Raw genomic sequence first — 23,824 nt, 5'->3', positions numbered from 1 at the left:
ACAATGACCCACTCTGGTCTGCACAAGCTCATTCCCTGGGATAGGTGGTCCAGGGTTAGCCACCAACGGAGTGAATCTCTGGTCTTCTGATCTACTTGAATCACTGGAGACAAGTCTGTATAGTCCCCATTCCACTGTTTCAGCATGCACAGTTGTAATGGTCTTAGATGAATTCGCACAAAAGGAACTATGTCCATTGCTGCAACCATCAACCCTACTACTTCCATGCACTGAGCTATGGAAGAACGTGGAACTGAATGAAGAACTTGACAAGCGCTTAGAAGTTTTGACTTTGACATCTGTCAGAAAAATCCTCATTTCTAAAGAATCTATTATTGTTCCCAAGAAGGGAACTCTTGTCGACGGAGACAGAGAACTTTTTTCTATGTTCACCTTCCATCCGTGAGATCTGAGAAAGGCCAGAACGATGTCTGTATGAGCCTTTGCCTTTGAAATGGACGACGCTTGTATTAGAATGTCGTCCAGGTATGGTACTACTGCAATGCCCCTCGGTCTTAGAACCGCTAGAAGGGACCTGAGTACCTTTGTGAAAATCCTTGGAGCAGTGGCTAACCCGAATGGGAGGGCCACAAACTGGTAATGTTTGTCCAGAAAGGCGAACCTTAGGAACTGATGATGTTCTTTGTGGATAGGAATATGTAGGTACGCGTCCTTTAGATCCACGGTAGTCATAAATTGACCTTCCTGGATGGTAGGTAGAATCGTTCGAATGGTTTCCATTTTGAACGATGGTACTCTGAGAAATTTGTTTAGGATTTTTAAATCCAGAATTGGTCTGAAGGTTCCCTCTTTTTTGGGAACTACGAACAGATTTGAGTAAAATCTCATTCCTTGTTCCGCCATTGGAACTGGGTGTATCACTCCCATCTTTAACAGGTCTTCTACACAATGTAAGAACGCCTGTCTCTTTATTTGGTTTGAGGATAAGTGAGATATGTGAAACCTTCCCCTTGGGGGTAGTTCCTTGCATTCCAGAAGATAACCCTGAGAAACTATTTCTAGCGTCCAGGGATCCTGAACATCTCTTGCCCAAGCCTGAGCAAAGAGAGAGAGTCTGCCCCCCACTAGATCCGGTCCCGGATCGGGGGCTACTCCTTCATGCTGTTTTGTTAGCGGCAGCAGGTTTCTTGGCCTGCTTACCCTTGTTCCAGCCTTGCATCGGTTTCCAGGCTGGTTTGGTCTGTAAAGCATTACCCTCTTGTTTAGAGGATGCAGAATTAGAGGCCGGTCAGTTCCTGAAATTACGAAAGGAACGAAAATTAGACTTATTCTTGGCTTTGAAAGGCCTATCTTGTTGGAGGGCGTGGCCCTTCCCCCCCCGTGATGTCTGAGATAATCTCTTTCAATTCTGGCCCAAAGAGAGTTTTACCCTTGAAGGGGATGTTAAGCAATTTTGTCTTGGAAGATACATCCGCTGACCAAGACTTTAGCCAAAGCGCTCTGCGCCCCACAATTGCAAACCCTGAATTTTTCACCGCTAATCTAGCTAATTGCAAAGCGGCATCTAAAATAAAAGAGTTAGCCAACTTAAGTGCGTGAACTCTGTCCATAACCTCCTCATATGGAGTCTCTCTACTGAGCGACTTTTCTAGTTCCTCGAACCAGAACCACGCTGCTGTAGTGACAGGAACAATGCACGAAATGGGTTGCAGAAGGTAACCTTGCTGTACAAAAATCTTTTTAAGCAAACCCTCCAATTTTTTATCCATAGGATCTTTGAAAGCACAATTATCCTCGATAGGAATAGTAGTGCGCTTGTTTAGAGTAGAAACTGCCCCCTCGACCTTAGGGACTGTCTGCCATAAGTCCTTTCTGGGGTCGACCATAGGAAATAATTTCTTAAATATAGGAGGGGGGACAAAAGGTATGCCGGGCTTCTCCCACTCCTTATTCACTATGTCCGCCACCCGCTTGGATATAGGAAAAGCGTCGGGGTGCACCGGAACCTCTAGGAACTTGTCCATCTTGCATAACTTTTCTGGAATGACCAGGTTGTCACAATCATCCAGAGTAGATAACACCTCCTTAAGCAGTGCGCGGAGATGCTCTAATTTAAATCTAAATGTCACAACATCAGGTTCAGCCTGTTGAGAAATTTTTCCTGAATCTGAAATTTCCCCATCTGACAAAACCTCCCTCATGGCCCCTTCAGATTGGTGTGAGGGTATGACAGAGCAATTATCATCAGCGCCCTCTTGCTCCTCAGTGTTTAAAACAGAGCAATCGCGCTTTCTCTGATATGCAGGCATTTTGGATAAAATATTTGCTATGGAGTTATCCATTACTGCCGTCAATTGTTGCATAGTAATAAGCATTGGCGCGCTAGAAGTACTAGGGGCCTCCTGCGTGGGCAAAACTGGTATAGACACAGAAGGAGATGATGTAGAACCATGTCTACTCCCTTCATCTGATGAATCATCTTGGGCAACTTCATTATCTGTGGCAGTACTGTCCTTACTTTGTTTGGACGCTATGGCACAATTATCACACAATTTTGAAGGGGGAGACACATTGACTTTCATACATATAGAACATAGCTTATCTGAAGGTACAGACATGTTAAACAGGCTTAAACTTGTCAATAAAGCACAAAAACCGTTTTAAAACAAAACCGTTACTGTCTCTTTAAATTTTAAACAGAGCACACTTTATTACTGAATATGTGAAAAAATATGAAGGAATTGTTCAAAATTTACCAAATGTTCACCACAGTGTCTTAAAGCATTCAAAGTATTGCACACCAATTTTCAGAGCTTTAACCCTTAAAATAACGAAACCGGAGCTGGTTACAGTTTTAACCCCTCTACAGTCCCAGCTACAGCCTTTGCTGCGACTTTACCAAACCCAGGGGGGAATACGATACCAAATGAAGCCTTCTAGGAACTTTTCCAACTACTTTCAGATCCTCACACATGCATCTGCATGTCTTGCTCTCAAAAGTAACTGCGCAGTAATGGCGCGAAAATGAGGCTCAGCCTACAACTGGGAAGGCCCTTCCTGACTGGAAAAGGTGTCTAACACAGTGCCTGACGTTAAAAAACGTCCCCCAAGTTTATAAGTGTGAATTACCAGCATAAACATGTATAAAATGCCCAAATAAAGCAATCGATCTTGCCCATAAAAGTGTCTACCAGTTTTATAGCCCATATTAAGCCCTTTATTCTGTTTGAGACTAAGAAAATGGCTTACCGGTCCCCATGAGGGGAAATGACAGCCTTCCAGCATTACACAGTCTTGTTAGAAATATGGCTAGTCATACCTTAAGCAGAAAAGTCTGCTAAATGTTTCCCCCAACTGAAGTTACTTCATCTCAACAGTCCTATGTGGAAACAGCAAACGATTTTAGTTACTGTCTGCTAAAATCATCTTCCTCTCACAAACAGAATTCTTCATCTTTTTCTGTTTCAGAGTAAATAGTACATACCAGCGCTATTTTAAAATAACAAACTCTTGCTAGTGGAATAAAAAAAACTACAACTAAACACCACATACTCTTAACCATCTCCGTGGAGATGTTGCCTGTGCAACGGCAAAGAGAATGACTGGAGTGGGCGGAGCCTAGGAGGGACTATATGGCCAGCTTTGCTGGGACTCTTTGCCATTTCCTGTTGGGGAAGAGATATTTCCCACAAGTAAGGATGACGCCATGGACCGGACACACCAATGTTGGAGAAAATAAAAACGACACCTAACACCACCAAATGGCTGGGGCACTCACCACCTCCTATGACCAGACGCCTGCGGACTAGAAAATTACCTTTGCCACGTGGTCGGGAATGCGGAAATGGAAAAAACGGAACGTAGCCACACTCGAACACAAGGTGAACCGTACAGTCCAAAAAAAAGGGGACTGTACGGCTGTATAGGCTGAGTCACTTCCAAAGGCCTCAATGTTCCAACCACGAGCCCAGTAAACATCACACATAAGCAGGTTGAATCACATAACAAACATGATTATAACCCCCCCTGTTCAATAACCCCTCTCAGGAGATATTAATCCTCGATTCCAAGATACTAAGAAAGACTCACTGAGACCCTTATGTATAAGTTAGACCCGCAAGGTGGTAAGCCTCTCAGGAAACATTCACATTACAGTACATTGACGAATAAAGTAAAATGAAACGATCTTAACGGAATCTACGCCGTGGAACAGGAAAATGGCCCTTCAAGTGTGACGGATAGTAGCATCGCCTCTGCGATGGACATGAAAGAAGAAAGCAGGCAAAGAAGCTCGACAACGCTGATTGCTTGAGGAGCTGTTAATATGAGTCGGGATTGTTTCGCAGAAAGAAACTCCCTGCATCTCCGGACTCTAACTTTCATCCAAGCCCTCACTGAGAGACTGACAAGACTACTTAAAACTCCTGTCCCATGCCAAAGAGTACTACCCTCCATAAGAGACAAAAACAAAAATAAAAAATTCTGACACTTCTCTGCCATCCTCCTGGGATGAAAGGCAAAGAATTACTGGGGGATGAGTGGAGTGGGAGGAGTATTTAGGCCTTCGGCTGGGTTGTCTTTGCCTCCTCCTCGTGGACAGGTTCTTATTTCCCAAATGTAATGAATGCAGCTGTGGACTCTTTCCATTTAAGAAGAAAAACAGAATTTATGCTTACCTGATAAATTACTTTCTCTTACTGTGTATCCAGTCCACGGATTCATCCTTACTTGTGGGATATTCTCAATCCCTACAGGAAGTGGCAAAAAGAGCACACAGCAGAGCTGTCCATATAGCTCCCCTCAGGCTCCGCCCCCAAGTCATTCGACCGACGGTTAGGAGAAAAAGGAGAAACCATAGGGTGTAGTGGTGACTGTAGTTTTACAAAATTAAATTTGAACCTGACTTAATTGCCAGGGCGGGCCGTGGACTGGATACACCGTAAGAGAAAGTAATTTATCAGGTAAAAATAAATTCTGTTTCATCCCTACTTGTGGGATACCAATACCAAAGCTTTAGGACACGGATGAAGGGAGGGAACAAGTCAGGTAACCTAAACGGAAGGCACCACTGCTTGCAAAACCTCTCTCACAAAAATAGCCTCAGAAGAAGCAAAAGTATCGAATTTGTAAAATTTGGCAAATGTATGCAGTGAAGACCAAGTCGCTGCCTTACAAATCTGTTCAACAGAAGCCTTATTCTTCAAAGCCCATGTGGAAGCCACAGCTATAGTGGAATGAGCTGTAATTTGTTCAGGAAGCTGCTGTCCAGCAGTCACATAAGCCAATCGGATGATGCTTTTCAGCCAGAAGGAAAGAGAGGTAGCAGTCGCTTTCTGACCTCTCCTCTCACCAGAATAGACAACAAACAAAGATGATGTTTGTCTGAAATCTTTAGTTGCCTTTAAATGGAATTTTAAAGCACAAACCACATCAAGATTGTGTAACAGTCGTTCCTTCTTAGAAACTGGATTAGGGCACAGAGAAGGAACAATAATTTCCCGGTTAATATTCTCCTTGGAAGGAAACCAGGTTTGGTACGCAAAACAACCTTATCTGCATGGAACACCAGATAGGGTGAATTACACTGCAAAGCAGACAATTCAGAAACTCTTCGAGCAGAAGAAATAGCTACCAAAAACAAAACTTTCCAAGATAATAACTTAATATCTATGAAATGCAAAGGTTCAAACGGAACCCCTTGAAGAACTGAAAGAACTAAATTTAGACTCCATGGAGGAGCCACAGGTTTGTAGACAGGCTTGATTCGAACTAGGGCCTGTGCAAACGCCTGAACGTCTGGTACAGCTGCCAGACGCTTATGTAACAGGATAGACAGAGCAGATATCTGTCCCTTTAAGGAATTAGCTGACAAACCTTTCTCCAATCCTTCTTGGAGAAAAGACAATATCCTTGGAATCCTAACCTTACTCCACGAGTAACCCTTGGATTCGCACCAACAAGATATTTCCGCCATATCTTATGGTAAATTTTCCTGGTGATAGGCTTTCTGGCCTGGATCAGAGTATCTATAACTGATTCAGAGAACCCACGCTTAGCTAGAATTAAGCGTTCAATCTCCAAGCAGTCAGTTGCAGAGAAACTAGATTTGGATGCTTGAATGGACCTTGAATTAGAAGATCCTGCCTCGAAGGCAGTTTCCATGGTGGAGCCGATGACATGTCCACTAGGTCTGCATACCAAGTCCTGCGTGGCCACGCAGGCGCTATCAGAATTACCGAAGCCTTCTCCTGTTTGATTCTGGCTACTAGCCGAGGGAGAAGAGGAAACGGTGGAAAAACATAAGCTAGACTGAATGACCAAGGTGCTACTAAAGCATCTATCAATGCCGCCTTGGGATCCCTGGATCTGGATCCGTAAAGGGACGTTTGGTGTTCTGACGGGACGCCATCAGATCCAATTCTGGAATGCCCCATAGCTGGGTCAGCTGAGCAAAAACCTCCGGGTGGAGTTCCCACTCTCCCGGATGGAAAGTCTGACGACTTAGAAAATCCGCCTCCCAGTTGTATACTCCTGGGATGTGAATTGCAGATAGATGGCAGGAGTGATCCTCCGCCCATTTGATGATCTTGGTTACTTCCTTCATCGCTAGGGAACTCTTTGTTCCTCCCTGATGATTGATGTACGCTACAGTCGTGATGTTGTCCGACTGAAATCTGATGAATTTGGCCTCCGCTAGTTGAGGCCATGCCTGGAGTGTATTGAATATCGCTCTCAGTTCCAAAATGTTTATCGGGAGAAGAGATTCTTCCCGAGACCATAGACCCTGAGCTTTCAGGGAGTCCCAGACCGCACCCCAGCCTAACAGACTGGCATCGGTCGTGACAATGATCCACTCCGGTCTGCGGAAACTCATTCCCTGAGACAGGTGATCCTGAGACAACCACCAGAGAAGAGAGTCTCTGGTTTTCTGGTACATTTGTATTTGAGGGGACATGCATAATCCCCATTCCACTGTTTGAGCATGCACAGTTGCAGTGGTCTTAGATGAATTCGGGCAAAAGGGACTACGTCCATTGCCGCAACCATTAAACCGATTACCTCCATGCACTGAGCCACAGAAGGCCGAGGAATGGAATGAAGAACTCGGCAAGTATTCAAAAGTTTTGACTTCCTGACCTCTGTCAGAAAGATTTTCATTTCTACCGAGTCTATTAGTGTTCCCAGGAAGGGAACCCTTGTGAGCGGGGACAGAGAACTTTTTTCGACGTTCACCTTCCACCCGTGAGACCTTAGAAAGGCCAGAACAATGTCCGTATGAGCCTTGGCTCTGTGGAAAGACGACGCCTGAATTAAGATGTCGTCTAGGTAAGGAGCTACTGCAATGCCCCGCGGTCTTAGAACCGCTAGAAGGGACCCTAGCACCTTTGTGAAAATTCTGGGAGCGGTGGCCAACCCGAAACTGGTAATGCGTGTCCAGAAAGGCGAACCTTAGGAACTGATGATGATCTTTGTGGATAGGAATATGTAGGTACGCATCCTTTAGATCCACGGTAGTCATATATTGACCTTCCTGGATCATCGGCAAGATTGTCCGAATGGTTTCCATTTTGAAGATGTAACTCTGAGGTATTTGTTTGGAATTTTTAGATCCAGGATTGGCCTGAAAGTTCCCTCCTTTTTGGGAACTACAAACAGGTTTGAGTAAAATCCCAGTCCTTGTTCTGCAATTGGAACTGGGTGAATCACTCCCATCTTTAGAAGATCTTCTACACAGCATAAGAACGCCTGTTTCTTTGTCTGGTCTGAAGACAAACGAGAAATGTGGAACCTTCCCCTTGGGGGAGAGTCCTTGAATTCTAGAAGATACCCCTGAGCCACAATTTCTAATGCCCAGGGATCTGGAACATCTCTTGCCCAAGCCTGAGCAAAGAGAGAAAGTCTGCCCCCTACTAGATCCGGTCCCGGATCGGGGGCTACCCCTTCATGCTGTCTTGGTAGCAGGCGCAGGCTTCTTGGCCTGTTTACCCTTATTCCAGCCCTGCAAGGGTTTCCAGGTTGCTTTGGGCTGTGAAGCGTTACCCTCTTGCTTTGCGGCAGCAGAGGTTGAAGCAGGTCCGCTCCTGAAGTTTGCGAAAGGAGCGAAAATTAACCTTGTTTTTGGCCTTAAACGGTCTATCCTGCGGGAGGGCATGGCCCTTCCCCCCAGTGATATCCGCAATAATTTCTTTCAACTCGGGACCAAAAAGGGTCTTTCCCTTGAAAGGAATATTTAGTCATTTTGTTTTGGACGACACGTCAGCCGACCATGATTTGAGCCAAAGCGCTCTCCGCGCCATAATGGCAAAACCAAAATCTTTTGCCGCTAACTTAGCTAATTGTAAAGCGCCATCTGTGATAAAAGAATTCGCCAGCTTTAGAGCCTGAATTCTATCCATGATTTCGTCATATGAAGTCTCCCTCTGGAGCGACTCCTCCAGCACCTCAACCCAAAAAGCCGCTGCAGTAGTTACAGGAATAATGCAGGCAATTGGCTGAAGAAGGAAACCTTGCTGAACAAACATTTTCTTCAGCAAACCTTCCAATTTTTTATCCATAGGATCTTTAAAAGCACAACTGTCTTCTATTGGTATAGTTGTACGCTTAGCAAGTGTTGAAACTGCTCCCTCTACCTTAGGGACCGTCTGCCACGCGTCCCGCCTGGGGTCATTTATGGGGAACATTTTCTTAAAGATAGGAGGGGGAACAAAAGGTACACCTGGTCTCTCCCACTCCCTAGTCACAATATCCGCCACCCTCTTCGGGATCGGAAACGCATCAGTGTATACAGGGACCTCTAAAAACCTGTCCATTTTACACAATTTTTCTGGGACCACCATGGGGTCACAATCATCCAGCGTAGCTAAAACCTCCTTAAACAGGACGCGGAGGTGTTCCAGCTTAAATTTAAACGCTAAGGAATCTGAATCTGCCCGCTGAGAAACTTATCCTGTGTCAGAAATTTCTCCTTTGGACAGACCATCCCTCACTGCCCCTTCAGAGTGTTGTGAGGGCACAACAGATAAATCATCCAAAGCTTCTGATTGCTCATCCTCTGTTCTTAAAACTGAGCTATCACGCTTTTTTGGAAAAACTGGCAGTTTGGATAGAAATGCCGCAAGGGAATTATCCATGACTGCTGCTAATTGTTGTAATGTAATAGGGCACAATGCGCTAGAGGTACTAGGCTACGCTTGCGCGGGCGTAACTGGTGTCGACATATGGGGAGAGGAAGGAGGACTATCCTCATTACCTTCCGTCAAAGAATCATCTTGGGCTACATTTTTAACTGTCACTGCATGGTCATTAAAATGTTTAGATACCTTAGCACACTTTAAACACAAATGCAATGGGGGTACCGCCATGGCTTTTAAACACATAGAACAAGGTCTATCTGTAGGCTCAGAAATGTTAGACAGACTTAGATAGCACTCAAATACAGAAAAATACACTTTTTGAAAAAACGTTACTGTGCTTTTAAATAATAAAAAGCACACACTTTTTTACCAAATCTCAAAAAAACATCCGATCTTTATGAAATTTACACCATATGATCCTAATGCTTTGAAATGATTGCACACCAAGTTTCAAGCCAATTAACCCCTTATTGCCCAAACCGGAGCAAATTGAAGCTGGCCACCAGTTTAACACACTACCTTCCTTGGGGATTAGTTTTGGAATGAAAATAAGCCCCCCTGTAGTCCTCCTGCAATCTCTGGACTCTACATGTGAAGCTGCATGAAGCTGTCTTGCAAAAGAACTGCGCAACTGAGGCGTGAAAATTAGGCCCCCTCCATCTTCACTCCGGAGTTGTGGGGCCTTCCAAAGCCAAATTAGGTGTCTAAAATTATGCCAGGCGTATAAAACCCCTAAAAAGTGTTCCAAACATAATAAACACTTGTGCAAATGTCAGATTATAGTAAAAAATAATCGATTTTCCCCATAACAGTGTCCACCAGTGATTTAAGCCCTTTTAACTATGCCATCCTTCAATACTGAGTCTCCGAATATGGCTTACCTTCCTACATGGGGATTTCTGTCAGTCTTCTAGCATTACCAAGTCTTGTTAGAAAAAAAGTGACTGAGCATACCTTATGCACTTAAGCCTGCAAACTGTTCCCCCCAACTGAAGTTCTCCGGTACTCAACAGTCCTGTGTGGGAACAGCAATGGATTTTAGTTACAACATGCTAAAATCTTTTTCCTCTCAGCAGAAATCTTCATCACTTTCTGCCTCAGAGTAAATAGTACAAACCGGCACTATTTTAAAATAACAAACTCTTGATTGAAGAAATAAAAACTACAAATCTAACACCACATACTCTTTACCCTCCCGTGGAGATGCTACTTGTTAGAGCGGCAAAGAGAATGACTGGGGGGGCGGAGCCTGAGGGGAGCTATATGGACAGCTCTGCTGTGTGCTCTCTTTGCCACTTCCTGTAGGGATTGAGAATATCCCACAAGGATGAACCCGTGGACTGGATACACCATGTAAGAGAAATATTGCTAGAACCACCCTCACATTTCATTGTAGTCCATCTACCAGGGTGCATGAAAAGTTAAACAGAATTTATACTTACCAATAAATGTATTTCCCTCGGGCTGATGAGAGTCCATAGCTTCATAACATGGGATATATTGCAGCATATCAGGAGGTGGTAACCCTCACATATCCTTAGCCCCTTCCATCTTCTCTCCCTCTCCAGTTTACATAAAGCCAAGCAGAGGAGACAGAAAAAAAGGTAGGAAAGACAGAAAGAAGGGCTACGAGGTGCAAATGAGAACTGTCACCTATATACAAAAATAGAGCGGGGGCTATGGACTCATCAGCCTGGAGGAAATAAATTTATCAGTATGTATAAATTCTGTTTTCCTTCTTACCTGACGAGAGTCCATAGTGTCATAACATGTGGGTTACAATACTCAAGCTGAGAGTACATGTCAAGAACGGGTGGGACAAAAAGTAGGCAGTTCCTATTTGTCGGACACTGCGGCCTGAAGGACCTTCCTGCCAAAAGCTAAATCAGAAGAAGCATAAATATCAAAATGATAAATTTTGGAAAAAGTGTAAAGGAAGACCAGGTTGCCGCCTTGCAAATCTGTTCCAAGGAGGCATCACCCTTGAAAGCCCAGGAAGTAGATACTTAACACGTAGAGTAAGCAGTTACTCTTTTCAGTGGCGGATTTACCGCAAATAAGTAAGACTTATGAATAATCAGCTTGACTAAGGATGCCAATGCCCCCAATGTAGCTTTCTAACCCTTCCTAGGACTAAAGTAGTGGGCAAATAAACTGGAGGATTTTCAAAAGTCTTTAGTAGCCTGAATATAGAACTTTAAAGCTCTGACAACATCTAGGTTGTTAAGTAACCTTTCCTTTGGATTAGAAGGCATTGGACACAAAGTAATAACAACTATTTCCTAATTAATATTATCTGAAGATGCCGCCTTTGGAAGAAAATAATATTTAGTCCACAGGAAGAAAGGAACCTTCCAGGACAACCATTTAAAGTCTTATATATGCATAGGTTCAAAAGGAGAACCTTGCAGAACAGAGCAAACTAAATTCAAGTTTCAATGAGGAGAAATTGATCTTACAACAGTACAAAAACTGGGATTAAAAGTATTCACACCTGTACTAGCCCACAGCACACCTCAGAACATAAAAGAGTTATGAGAATGAAAATTAAGCAGCACAGAAAACCCTCTAAACACAGCAGAGGAGGTAACCTAAAATACAACATGGCTGTTCCCATTGTTTTATAGACACTAAAACTTTACACTTATTTTGTCAATATTTAAACAGCTAATGAAACTTTAAAAAATACATCTACATGTTCTTTTAAGACATTCTATCTAGCATTTATTTAGTGTTTATTTTCCCTTTAACGAGACAGTTCCCATTTGTAGAAAAATGCAGAAATAAGGTAAAAAAAAAAAAAAAAGGGTAAAGTGAATTGCTAAGGAGTCCTAAGTATGCTAGACAAGAACTAACATGTGCCTCATTCACCCAATTCCTGTGCAACCCAGTTATGTAGTACCTGTAAGGAGAGTACTATTGGACAGCTCCTGGGCTGTGCAGAGCCTGAGTCACTTACCTGCACTGAAGCACCCCTCCACTGTGTCTTACCAGCATGCTGAGGCCCTTCTCCCTCACAGGTTGCCAATTCAGTGGAGAGCCCATCCAGTGCAAGGATACTGTCAGATATACCAGCAACCCCTCAGGAGAAGGCTAAGTGATGGCGTCCCTGCAACATCTGAGGGCAGTTATGGCTGAGAGATTTATCCGTGAGGGTACTGATATGCCATAACGGAGGTATTCCTTTACCCCTACTTCACTCAGAATCATGGAGAAATTATCCTGAAGTCTTCCGTGAGTGAAGATGTAAGAGGGGTACTGGGTCTCAAGTCAGGTTTAAGCTCCCAATAAATGGTTAGATATAAAATAATAAAATCATGCTTACAGAGCACCTCTCTCAACCTCACTCCTCGGAGGCCAAGAACAAACTGGAGAGGAGGTAGGAGGGGCTAAAGCTCTGTGAGGGTTATTGACCTCTTGATAAGTTGGAATATATCCCACATGTTATAAATCTATGGACTATAATCGGATAAGAAGGAAATAGTGTATAAAGTAATAAACAGACAGTTTGTAATAAGTGATCCTAACTGATAACCGCCTTTAGACACATAGATAACTTACCATCTCTATTTGACAGTAGATAGACAAGTCCGTTAAGGCAAGTGTCAGTGACTGCAGTTATATTGGTTGCGCATCTCCCTATTGCTTGGATTGTGGCCCCAGCAAACTGTTTATCCTGGCTTTTAACGTATGTCTAAAAGCAATTTAAATAAATAATGTTAGTGGATCATTTGTATAATGTTCTTCAAACATACTTATTACACAATGACATGGAGTATGCTTGAAATGCTTATTCCAACAGCCTGTTGCCCTCTTGTAAGTGTTAAAGGGACAGAAAGGTAAACATTGAAATGTGCATTGGTGCATTTCAGTTTGAAATAGAAACATTCTTGCAATATACTTCCATTAGCAAAAATGCTTCTAGTAAAAGTTATTACTGTTTTTCTGAGGCATACGCATATATCCTGAGAGAGCCCATGCACTAGTATGCAAACAGTGGCAGTGGTTTGTATTGCTTCTGAAGATGTAATATGTGTCCTACAAGCCACTGCTGTTTCTGAGAAGTGGAAGTGTCTGAAAACTGGTTCACAGACCCTCACAGAATATGTGCATATAATGAAGAAAAACAGTAATACCTTTCACTAGATGCATTTTTGCTATTGAAAGTATATTGCAAAAAAAAGCTTATTTCACATTGAAGTGCACCCATGCACATTTTATTTTTGACCTTTCTATCCCTTTAAAACTTGCTGATTTCCATAGGTTTTATTTTTCATGCACAAAAAAATCCCATATCATAGAAAGTGTTAATAACAATAAATGATATAATAAATGGGATTGGCATTATAAATGTATATATTAATTTTGACATAACTTCGGCTCTATATCTTGACTTAAGTCAAAATAAACTTATGATTCAGAGAGATCATGCAGTTTTAAGACACTTTCTAATTTACTTCCATTATTAAACTTTGCAAAGTCTTTTTATATGCACACTTTCTGGCGAACAAGATCCTACTGATCACAAGCTCACAGGTTATACGTATACTAGTCTATGATTCGATGATGTCTGTTACGATACAGGTGGCCAGAAAATGGGAGAAAAAAATACATTTGCCAGAAAAAAAACTACTGCTTATTTGAAATTCAGAGTAGGTGTTAAATCATTATATTTTTATGATTTACTTGTTAATTATGCAATTACTTTACCTGCAAATTTATACTGCAGTGCCTCGCCATTAACCCTTTCTTTTTAGTTTCTGAATTGTACAGCTCTAACTCCCCCCCCCCCCCCCCCCCCCACACACACACACACATAATTCCTTTTATGGCTGTAGCTATATCCATTGTTATTTTGGTAAAATGCACACATGAATAGGGATTATCTGCTGGAGCATGCCTAGAAGCTGTTAAAATACAAAGCTTGTGTCTAAACACTGGTAAGAGGGGTGGAGCACAGTGTTCAGACAGCATAGCTATTTCAGTATTTTTGAAAATTATTTTAAAATATTTCCCAACAATTTTTAAACAATTTTTTTATGCAAACAATTTTTACTTAATTAGCCCTTTTAGGATATGCACAGATCTCAACCTGTTTTATGGCACTTTAAGTAGAGGCATCCAAACTTGTTTTTACATGGTTGGCTGGTCATCAATGGTGGGATTGGCTCCAGGAAATATTATATTATACTTATGCTCATGCTAACAATTATGCTTTAAAATAAAATTGAGTTTATTATTTTATTTATTAAATTATATAGGAAATGAATGTATCTTAATAATATATATCATGTATACTTTTGAACAAAAGCACATACTTTTTATTTGATATTTATAAGCAGAATGCAGGTCACACAAAAAAACATTGGCTTGAAGGTTGTGTCACGTGAACTGTAGTTTGGGTGGCTCTCATCTAAAGATACAACTGGTTCCCAAAAGCTTATGCCAACAACTAAAGCAATAAAATAACATTTGTGTATTTAAAAACTAGTATTGATATCACAGTGACGTTTCACACTACAGTACTGGTGTGTTTTATCCTTGATGGAACCTCCTCAAAAGTAAAGCCACAGTCTACAGACCTCTGTAGGTGACCCCAGGGAATCAGAGGGGATGTATGATGTGAACCAGAACATAAGGAACCCAGCCATAAGTGAGGGGGGGGGGGGGTGGCTGAACTCTTGCTGTTGCAAGTTGTTCTGAGACAGGTAGTAACTTTGTCTAAAGTGCAAACCAGAACTTCAAGAAGACAATACTGTATTCCTCACAAGGCCTGAATATTACCACAAACGCTTCATACATCTTGCAAGTAGACAAAAGGTAATGGAAGTATATAAGACCAAGAGGAAATCTAAGGCTTCATGACATCATGACATGTATCACAGCATCTCAGAGAAATGATCAAGAAAACATAAATTATGCTTACCTAATAATTTTATTTCCATAGGGGGAGGAGAGTCCACGACTTCATTCATTACTAGTGGGAATTAAGAACCTGGCCACCAGGAGGAGGCAAAGACACCCCAGCTAAAGGCTTAAATACTGCCCCCACTCCACTCATCATCCAGTCATTCTGCCGAGGGAACAAGGAACAGTAGGAGAAATATAAGGGAATAAATGGTGCCAGAAGAGAATATAAAATTTAGGTCGGAGCTACCGGCGGGGGCCGTGGACTCTCCTCCCCCGATGGAAATAAAATGATCAGGTAAGCATAATTTATGTTTTCTATCTAAAGGGGAGGAGAGTCCATGGCTTCATTCATTCATTACTAGTGGGAACATATACTCAAGCTCTAGAGGACACTGAATGAAACCGGAACGGTAAAAGGCAGACCCTTAATCTGAGGGCACAACAGCCTGTAGAACCTTTCTCCCAAAAACCGCTTCCGCAGAAGCAAAAACGTAAAATTTGTAAAACTTAGTGAAGGCATGCAAGGAGGACAAGGTAGCCGCCTTGCAAATCTGCTCCATAGAAGCCTCATTCTTGAAGGCCCAAGATGAAGTTACCGCTCTAGTGGAATGAGCCATAATCCTCTGAGGAGGCTTATGACTCGCTGTCTCATAGGCCAAGAAGATCAGGCGCCTCAGCCAAAAAGACCAAGAAGTAGCAGAAGCCCTCTGACCCCTGCGCTTCCATGAATACACAACAAAAAGTGTCTGAAATCCTTTGTGGCCTGAAGATACAATTTTAAGGCACAAACCACGTCCAGATTATGAAGTAACCTCTCCTTAGGAGGAGGAGGATTAGGACATAAAGAAGGTACGACTATCTCCTGATTGATGTTGCAGTTAGACACCACCTTGGGGAGAAACCCCACACCAGTGCAAACCTTATCCGCATTAAACACCAGATAAGGGGGCTCATATTGCAAGGCCGCCAGCTCAGAAACTCTGAATGCAGATGCAATGGCCAACAGAAAGAGAACCTTCCATGATATAATCTTTATGTCAAGAGAATGCATAGGTTCAAACTGAACATTCTGCAAGACCTTAAGTACCAAGTTTAAGAGAAAGAGCCTAAACTCCTGTGCAACAGTACAGATAAAGCTGAAATTTGCCCCCTTAGGGAACTAGCCGCAAAACCCTTCTCCAATCCTTCTTGAAGAAAGGACAAAATCCTGGATACCCTCACCCTGTGCCAAGGGTAGCCATGAGTCTCACACAAGTAAGTCCTCCACACCTTATGATAGACGCGACGAGTGACCGGCTTGCTTGCCTGAACCACAGTGTCAATCACATTTTCCGCAAAACCCCTTTTTGCCAAGACTAAGCATTCAATCTCCATGCAGTCAGCCTCAGAGAATCGAGATTTTGATGTTCCAGCAGATCCCTGCGACAGGGTAACATCCACGGCGGAGAGGATGACATCCCAACCAGATCTGCGAACCACAACCTCCTTGGCCACGAAGGAGCAATCAGAATGGAAGACACTCTCTACTGCTTTATAGGCGCCACTACACGAGGAAGAAGCTGTAATGGAGGGAATATGTATACTAGACCAAACCCCCAAGGTATCGCCAATGCGTCTATTAGCTCCGCCTGGGTGTCCCTCGACCTTGATCCGTATCTGGACACCATGAGATCGATCTCCGGTGTCCCCCATCTGAGACAGATCTCCGCAAACACCTCAGGGTGAAGAGACCATTCCCCCGGGTGAAAGGTCTGTCTGCTGAGAAAATCCGCCTCCCAGTTGTCCACACCTGGGATGTGGATCGTAGAGAGCAATCAGTTGTGGGTCTCCGCCCACTCCAGTATCCGAGACACCTCCCTCATTGCCAGGGAGCTCCTCGCGCCTCCCTGGTGGTTGATGTAAGCCACTGAGGTGATATTGTCCGTATGGAACCTGACAAAGCTGAAGTCTCAGACGAGGCCATGCCACCAGAGAGTTGTAGATCACTTGAAGCTCCATAATATTTATTGGAAGAAGGGACTCTAAGCGAGACCACTTCCCTTGTGCCATCCTGGCACCCCAGACAGCTCCCCATCCCGCCAGACTCACGTCCGTGGTCACAATCTCCCAGGACGGTCTCAGGAAGGATGTCCTCATGGACAGGTGATCCGGGCAGATCCACCAGGAGAGTCTGCGCCTCCATGTATATCGGCTGCGACAGATCAGAATGATCGCCGTTCCACTGTTTCAACATGCACAATTGAAGAGGTCTGAGATGAAACCTGGAATGGAATGATGTCCATGCTGGAGACCATGAGCCCAATCATCTCCATGCACCAAGCTACAGATGGTCTCACTGTAGACTGGAGGGCAAGATCATGCCCAAGAACTCCACCCTGGTACTGGGAACCAGAGAACTCTTCTCTAGATTGATCTTCCAACTGTGAGATTGAAGTAACTGCAGCGGGAGCCTGGTGTGGGTCTCTGCCAGATGGGATGATGGCGCCTGAACCAGGATGTCGTCCAGGTACGGCGCCACCATGATGCCCTGGGATCTGGCTACTGCTAGAAGGGCGCCCAGGACCTTCGAGAAGACTCTCGGGCCATCGCCAGACCGAAGGGAAGAGCCACGAACTGGAAATGCTGATCCAGAAAGGCAAATCTGAGGAACCTGAAATGGTCCCTGTAAATCGGAACATGAAGGTAGGCATCCTTCAAGTCTATTTAATACAGAAAAGGTGAAGTTCAGCGCTAAACTCCTCCCAGCTGCCAATCTAGGATAACTGCCTCCTTCCAAGGTAGTTAGTTTTCACAGAAAAATTACAATACATTTAGATGGCGCTATAAGCTGTGGGAAATTTTAGGAGATGCTTATTAGTAATATATTTTCGTAACTACCCTTTGAGAAAATATCCTTAATGGACTATAGATCTCGTTTACTTTATTGCAAAGTAAATAAATTTGTGTGATTACTACATTCAGGTGTGTAGATTTGTTTGGAGGGACATAAAAGAATATATCTTCAATATTATTATCCTCTATATATAATGATATAATAAAGGAAAGTTCTTAAACGATATTCAACGAGATCTATAGTTCATTAAGGATATTTTCTCAAAGGGTAGTTACGAAAATATATTACTAATAAGCATCTCCTAAAGTTTCCCACAGCTTATAGTGCCATCTAAATTTATTGTAATCCTTCAAGTCTATAGAGGTCATTAGCTGCCCCTCTTGAAAGAGGAACAGAATGGATCTGATCGTTTCCATTTTGAACTATGGAACGGACAGGAACTTGTTTAAACATTTGAGGTCCAGAATCGGGTGGAACGTGCCCTCCTTCTTTTGGACCACGAACAAATTGGAGTAATACCCTAGACCCCTTTCTGCCTGGGGTACTGGTACAATAAACCTAAGAGCGGAGAGATCCCGCACGCAACCCAGTAAGGCCTCTCTTTTTTCCGGCCTTGAAGACAGGTTTGACAGCAGGAATCTGCCCTTGGGCGGAGAGGACTTGAACCCTATCCTGTAATCCTGGGCGACTATCTCCAGAACCCAGGGGTCCTGAACGTCCTGCAACCAGGCATCTAAGAACAGAAACAATCAGCCCCCCACTCGGTCCGCAGAGCAGTCGGGGGCCGCCCCTTCATGTGGACCAAGCCTCTGCGGGCTTCTTGTGCTGCTTAGACTTGTTCCAAGCTTGAGCAGGCTTTCAGGCACCCTTGGATTGGTCCGCTTTCATGGTGGGCTGAGCGCGTTGCGCCTTATCCCCATGAAAGGGACGAAAATTAGCACTCTTAGGCTTCGCCTTCTTACCATGGGGAAGGAAGGCACCATTGCCTCCTGTAACCGTGGAAATGATAGAGTCCAGACCCAGACCGAACAGGATCTTGCCCTTGAAAGGCAAAGACAACAGCCTCGTCATGTCCACCGACAGGAACCGGGAAGGTCTGGGGAACCACCCTGTCCTCATAAACCTAAGGTAGCCTGCACTTGCCTTAACAAAAAACGCAAGTTTTCCATTTTAAACCGAAAACCAGGTTTCTTCCGCTGCCGGAGGTTTAGAAGACGTGGACTCCGACCCCGAAAGGGCCTCTTCTGACGCTTCGGATTGGGCCTCACCATCGTACCACCGAACTGGGGTGTCCGACAGACAACACCTGGGTCGGGCCGCTATAAAAAGCTTTACGCTTGCGCTTAGCAGAGCGCGGCAAAGCATGAATCACCTTAGCGACTGCAGTTTCAAGCTGGTCCGCAAAGTCTGGCGGCCAAGTAATTTCCCTGAAGGGGTAACAGTCAGACCCTGGGGCGCTGCATGTGGTATAGGGGACGCCAATGGGGAACGCACCTCACGGGACGTTGACCCCTCAGAGGTGGACGGCTCAGTAGTGCTAGACATTCTCTTATGTTTGGTAAGTCGCAGTCTACTCAAGGCATGTGGAAAACAGTTGCGCAGGCTGGTCTACCTAAACCTCAAAAAAAACACAGGTTTAAGACTTAGCTAAAGAGGTAGTACCCTCTAATGCATCAGAATCCTCCATAGCTTTTTAGAAAAAAAAGCTAGAACAAGCACCCTTATAACCACCAATGGCCGGGGCACTCACCACCTCCTATGAACCGGACTCAGAAACCGCTTTGTCTCCTCCGTCGCACATCAGACCGGAAGTGAAGAAGCCCCACCCGGTCACAAGGATGACTACACAGGACCGCCCCTGCCGATGAGAAAACGTGCCAAAAAAGACTGCGCAAAACTCCCGGAAGAGAACCTGTCAGTTCCACAAATTGCCAGAGCCGCGTCCTTGCACATAAAACAGCAATCACATAAACTTATCATGTACATACCCCCTGCTCAATAATCCCCTCATATGAATATTACCCCTTGATTCTATAAAGATAAAGGCGCCACACTGTTGCCCTGCTTCTGTGTTATCATTATGTAAAAATGAAACGATCTTACCAGAATCTACGCCGTGGAACAGGAACACGGCCCTTCAAGTGTGACAAGTAGTAGCTGCACTCTCGACATGGACTTGAGAGAAGCAATCTGCGAAATTCGTCATAGCCGATTGCTAAAGGAGCTGTTATAGTCAGGATGGTGTCGCAAAGGGAAGCTCCCCCTGCATCTCCGGACTCTAACGTTCACCCAGGCCCTAAAGTTGAGAAGCTTAAAGGGCTACTTAAACTCCTGTACCATAACGAAGTATAGAACCCCTCATAAGAGACCTCCAATATTCCGGCACCTCCCTGCCATCTCCTGTGACAAAAGGCAAAGAATGACTGGGGGATAAGGGGAGTGGGGGAGGTATTTAAGCCTTTGGCTGGGGTGTCTTTGCCTCCTCCTGGTGGCCAGGTTCTTAATTCCCACTTGTAATAAATGAAGCCGTGGACTCTCCCCCCTTTAGATGGAAAAGAAGTATACAATGGATTAGATTGATAAAGAAAGGAATTATGTGAAATTAGTGTGTTACTTCCAAATAAAGTCCCTACGCATTGTAGTTTTCCTAACCTTTAGCTTAAAAATCATTATAGTGAAAAAATACATGCTGTCATTCATTAGAATATGTAATTTTATCACTTTTGACTACTAAGTGACACTTTACCTATGTATAGGGATTAAACACAGACTTCTAGTCGAAATATAGCATGTCTTTTTTTTTTTTTTTTTACTATAACAGCCCTTTATAAAGGTTTTTAAAGGGACATGATACCCAAATGTTGAAGCACTTGAAAGTGATGCAGCATAGCTGTAAAAAGTAGAAAATATTGCCTGAACATCTATGTAAAAAAGGAAGATATTTTACCTCAAAAGTTCAATAGCCACATAACATTGTAAAGGGACTTTAGGCAGCCAATCAGGATGCTAGTCCTGAGACTTGCAAGGGAGCGTGCATCTTGCATTATATTATTTTGCACCTCATCTTTAAGAAATTTACTATGACATTTTTTTCAGACTTCAGTGAAATCTCTTGAGATCAAAGTAAGAAAGAGTGGCTGTTTTGTTTTTTGCTACATGCAGCAGACAGTAGCTGATGGATAACTGTTCACAGAGCATTTACTATTGTAAGCTAAAGAAATGTTGAGGTAAAAAATCTTCCCTTTTTACATAAAGAAGTTTGTCAGCTTTTTACAGTTACGCTACATCACTTTCAAGTAATTTAGTATATGGGTATTATGTCCCTTTAAGACTTTACAATATCTCAGTATCATGAAGAATATGGTGGCCATTGAAGATACCAAGTCCACTTTTCTAACCAGTTACTGTACAATATCATACATATATTTTCCATAGCTTAGTTAATGAAGTATCAGTATTAATAGAGAAAATCTATCTAATCCCAACATAATGTATGTTTCAAGACTTTTTTTCTAAACTGTTCAGATACCTGGAATTCACGAAGCAAAGTTGATATGTTGGCTTCATTTGCTAAATTTGTCAGGATTTCAAGCTGTAAAATAAATCATCAATCTATGAGACATTTGTATTTGCCTGAGATTACAAAACAATGTTTATCTTTTTCATGACATGTATTAAAAAGAATATTCTTTTAAAATAGAATTTAATATAAAGCAATAGATTATTAATTGCTAAAATGTTGGTAAAATATATTGTACTAAAAGTAAAGGATATTTCATCTTTGCACAATGCACATGGTCATATTTTTTTTATTTATGCATCAGAAATTATTCACAGCATTACAAATTGGTGTTCAGCAGAACTGGGCACACCCCTTGGAAAGCCTCTTGAATGTTGTTTAATTTGCTTCCATTGCTGTGACAAATTAAAGATAAATTTATATATTAATGTGTTGCTCCATATATCATTCAATCACTGTGCAGCAAGTCAGGGAGCTGGAGTGGATGTTAATTTAAATAGAAAAAATGAATAGGAACAAAGAGTTAAAAGGAAAAAAAAATATTACTTTTCAACATTTTACTCAACCATTTATAAATTAGAGAAGATCCAATTATACTTATAGGGACACTGAACCCAAATTTTTTCTTTAGAGATTTAGATAGAGCATGCCATTTTAAGCAACTTTCTAATTTACTCCTATTATCAAATTTTCTTCATTCTCTTGGTATCTTTATTTGAAATGCAAGAAGTTAAGTTTAGATGCCAGCCCATTTAAAAAAAAAAAAAAAGCTTAGATGCCTTCTTTTTCAAATAAAGATAGCAAGAGAACGAAGAAAATTTGATAATAGGAGTAAATTAAAAAGTTGCTTAAAATTGCATGCTCTATCTGAATCACAAAATAAAAAAATTGGGTTCAGTCTCCCTTTAATGTATTCTGAAATACAATATAGCTTTTTAGTAATTTATATTGGGATCATAGTAGTAGAAATAAAATTGTTGAACACATTTTTAATCCCAACTTGTGTGAATATACAGAGAAAACCAAATGATAGCTGTCAAAAAATAAAATTAAAAAAATACTGTAATCACTCACCTTTAAAGTTTTGATCATAGTTGGATCAGTAGATCGAACATAAAAACTTTTTAAATATGGTTCAAACAATCCCTAGGAGAAACAAAGTTACAATAAGAAATGATTGCATTTTTAACCCAAAACACGGTTCTTCTGAACAAGTTTACGTACCTTTCTTTGGATAGACATTGTTGCAATATTCTGGAGAACAATATACTGCACCTCCCTAAAAAATAAAAAAAAACTAGAAGTTCAAATACCGTAATCTTCCATAATACCACAAATTAATATCACCACTAAAATAATTGCTTTAAAAATAATTTATAATTTTCTTTCCCGGCATGGACAGTCCACAAATCCATTCAATTACTAGTGGGAATTTAACTGCTGGCCACCAGGTGGAGGCAAAGAACATCCCAGCAATGTTTCAAGTATCCTCCCCCTACCCAAAATCCCCAGTCATTCAGCTGAGGAATTATGGAAAGAGAAGGAGACTCAAAGGGTATAGAGGTGCCTGAGATTTAGAAAAAACAGAATTTATGCTTACCTGATAAATTACTTTCTCTTGCGGTGTATCCAGTCCACTGATTCATCCTTTACTTGTGGGATATTCTCATTCCCTACAGGAAGTAGCAAAGAGAGCACACAGCAAAGCTGCCCATATAGCTCCCCCTCTAGCTCCACCCCCCAGTCATTCGACCAAAGGTTAGGAAGAAAAAGGAGAAACCATAGGGTGCAGTGGTGACTGTAGTTTAAACAAAAAATTTTTTACCTGACTTAAATGCCAGGGCGGGCCATGGACTGGATACACCGCAAGAGAAAGTAATTTATCAGGTAAGCATAAATTCTGTTTTCTCTTGCAAGGTGTATCCAGTCCACGGATTCATCCTTTACTTGTGGGATACCAATACCAAAGCTTTAGGACACGGATAAAGGGAGGGAACAAGACAGGTAACCTAAACGGAAGGCACCACTGCTTGCAAAACCTCTCTCCCAAAAATAGCCTCCGAAGAAGCAAAAGTATCGAATTTGTAAAATTTTCAAAAGTATGCAGTGAAGACCAAGTCGCTGCCTTACAAATCTGTTCAACAGAAGCCTCATTTTTGAAAGCCCATGTGGAAGCCACTGCTCTGGTAGAATGAGCAGTAATTCTTTCAGGAGGCTGCTGGCCAGTAGTCTCATAGGACAAATCGATGATGCTTTTCAGCCAAAAGGAAAGAGAAGTAGCAGTCGCTTTCTGACCTCTCCTCTTACCAGAATAGATAACAAACAAGGAAGAGGTTTGTCTGAAATCCTTAGTTGCTTGTAAATAGAACTTTAAAGCACGAACTACATCAAGATTGTGTAATCGACATTCCATCTTCGAAGATGGATTAGGACACAGAGAAGGAACAACTATTTCCTGGTTAATAT

The 23,824-nt window shown here is 42.5% G+C and overlaps 1 protein-coding gene across 2 annotated transcripts in view; it reads right to left on the bottom strand.

The window, feature by feature from the left end:
* AP3B1 (adaptor related protein complex 3 subunit beta 1) overlaps nt 1-23,824 on the bottom strand; it is a 1,155,804-nt gene that overhangs the window by 613,413 nt on the left and 518,567 nt on the right. For both annotated transcript variants that reach the window (XM_053701376.1, XM_053701377.1), the window contains exons 10-13: nt 22,583-22,637; nt 22,433-22,504; nt 21,368-21,430; nt 12,657-12,789 (exon numbers count right to left, since the gene is read on the bottom strand). In XM_053701376.1, coding sequence (XP_053557351.1) covers nt 12,657-12,789; nt 21,368-21,430; nt 22,433-22,504; nt 22,583-22,637 — 323 coding nt within the window. The remainder of the gene's footprint in view (nt 1-12,656; nt 12,790-21,367; nt 21,431-22,432; nt 22,505-22,582; nt 22,638-23,824) is intronic.

This window comes from Bombina bombina, chromosome 2, assembly GCF_027579735.1.
Source record: "Bombina bombina isolate aBomBom1 chromosome 2, aBomBom1.pri, whole genome shotgun sequence".
Taxonomy (NCBI): Eukaryota; Metazoa; Chordata; class Amphibia; order Anura; family Bombinatoridae; genus Bombina; species Bombina bombina.
The sequence above is the reverse complement of the archived record's forward strand: the minus strand, read 5'-3'. Positions and strand labels throughout refer to the sequence as shown.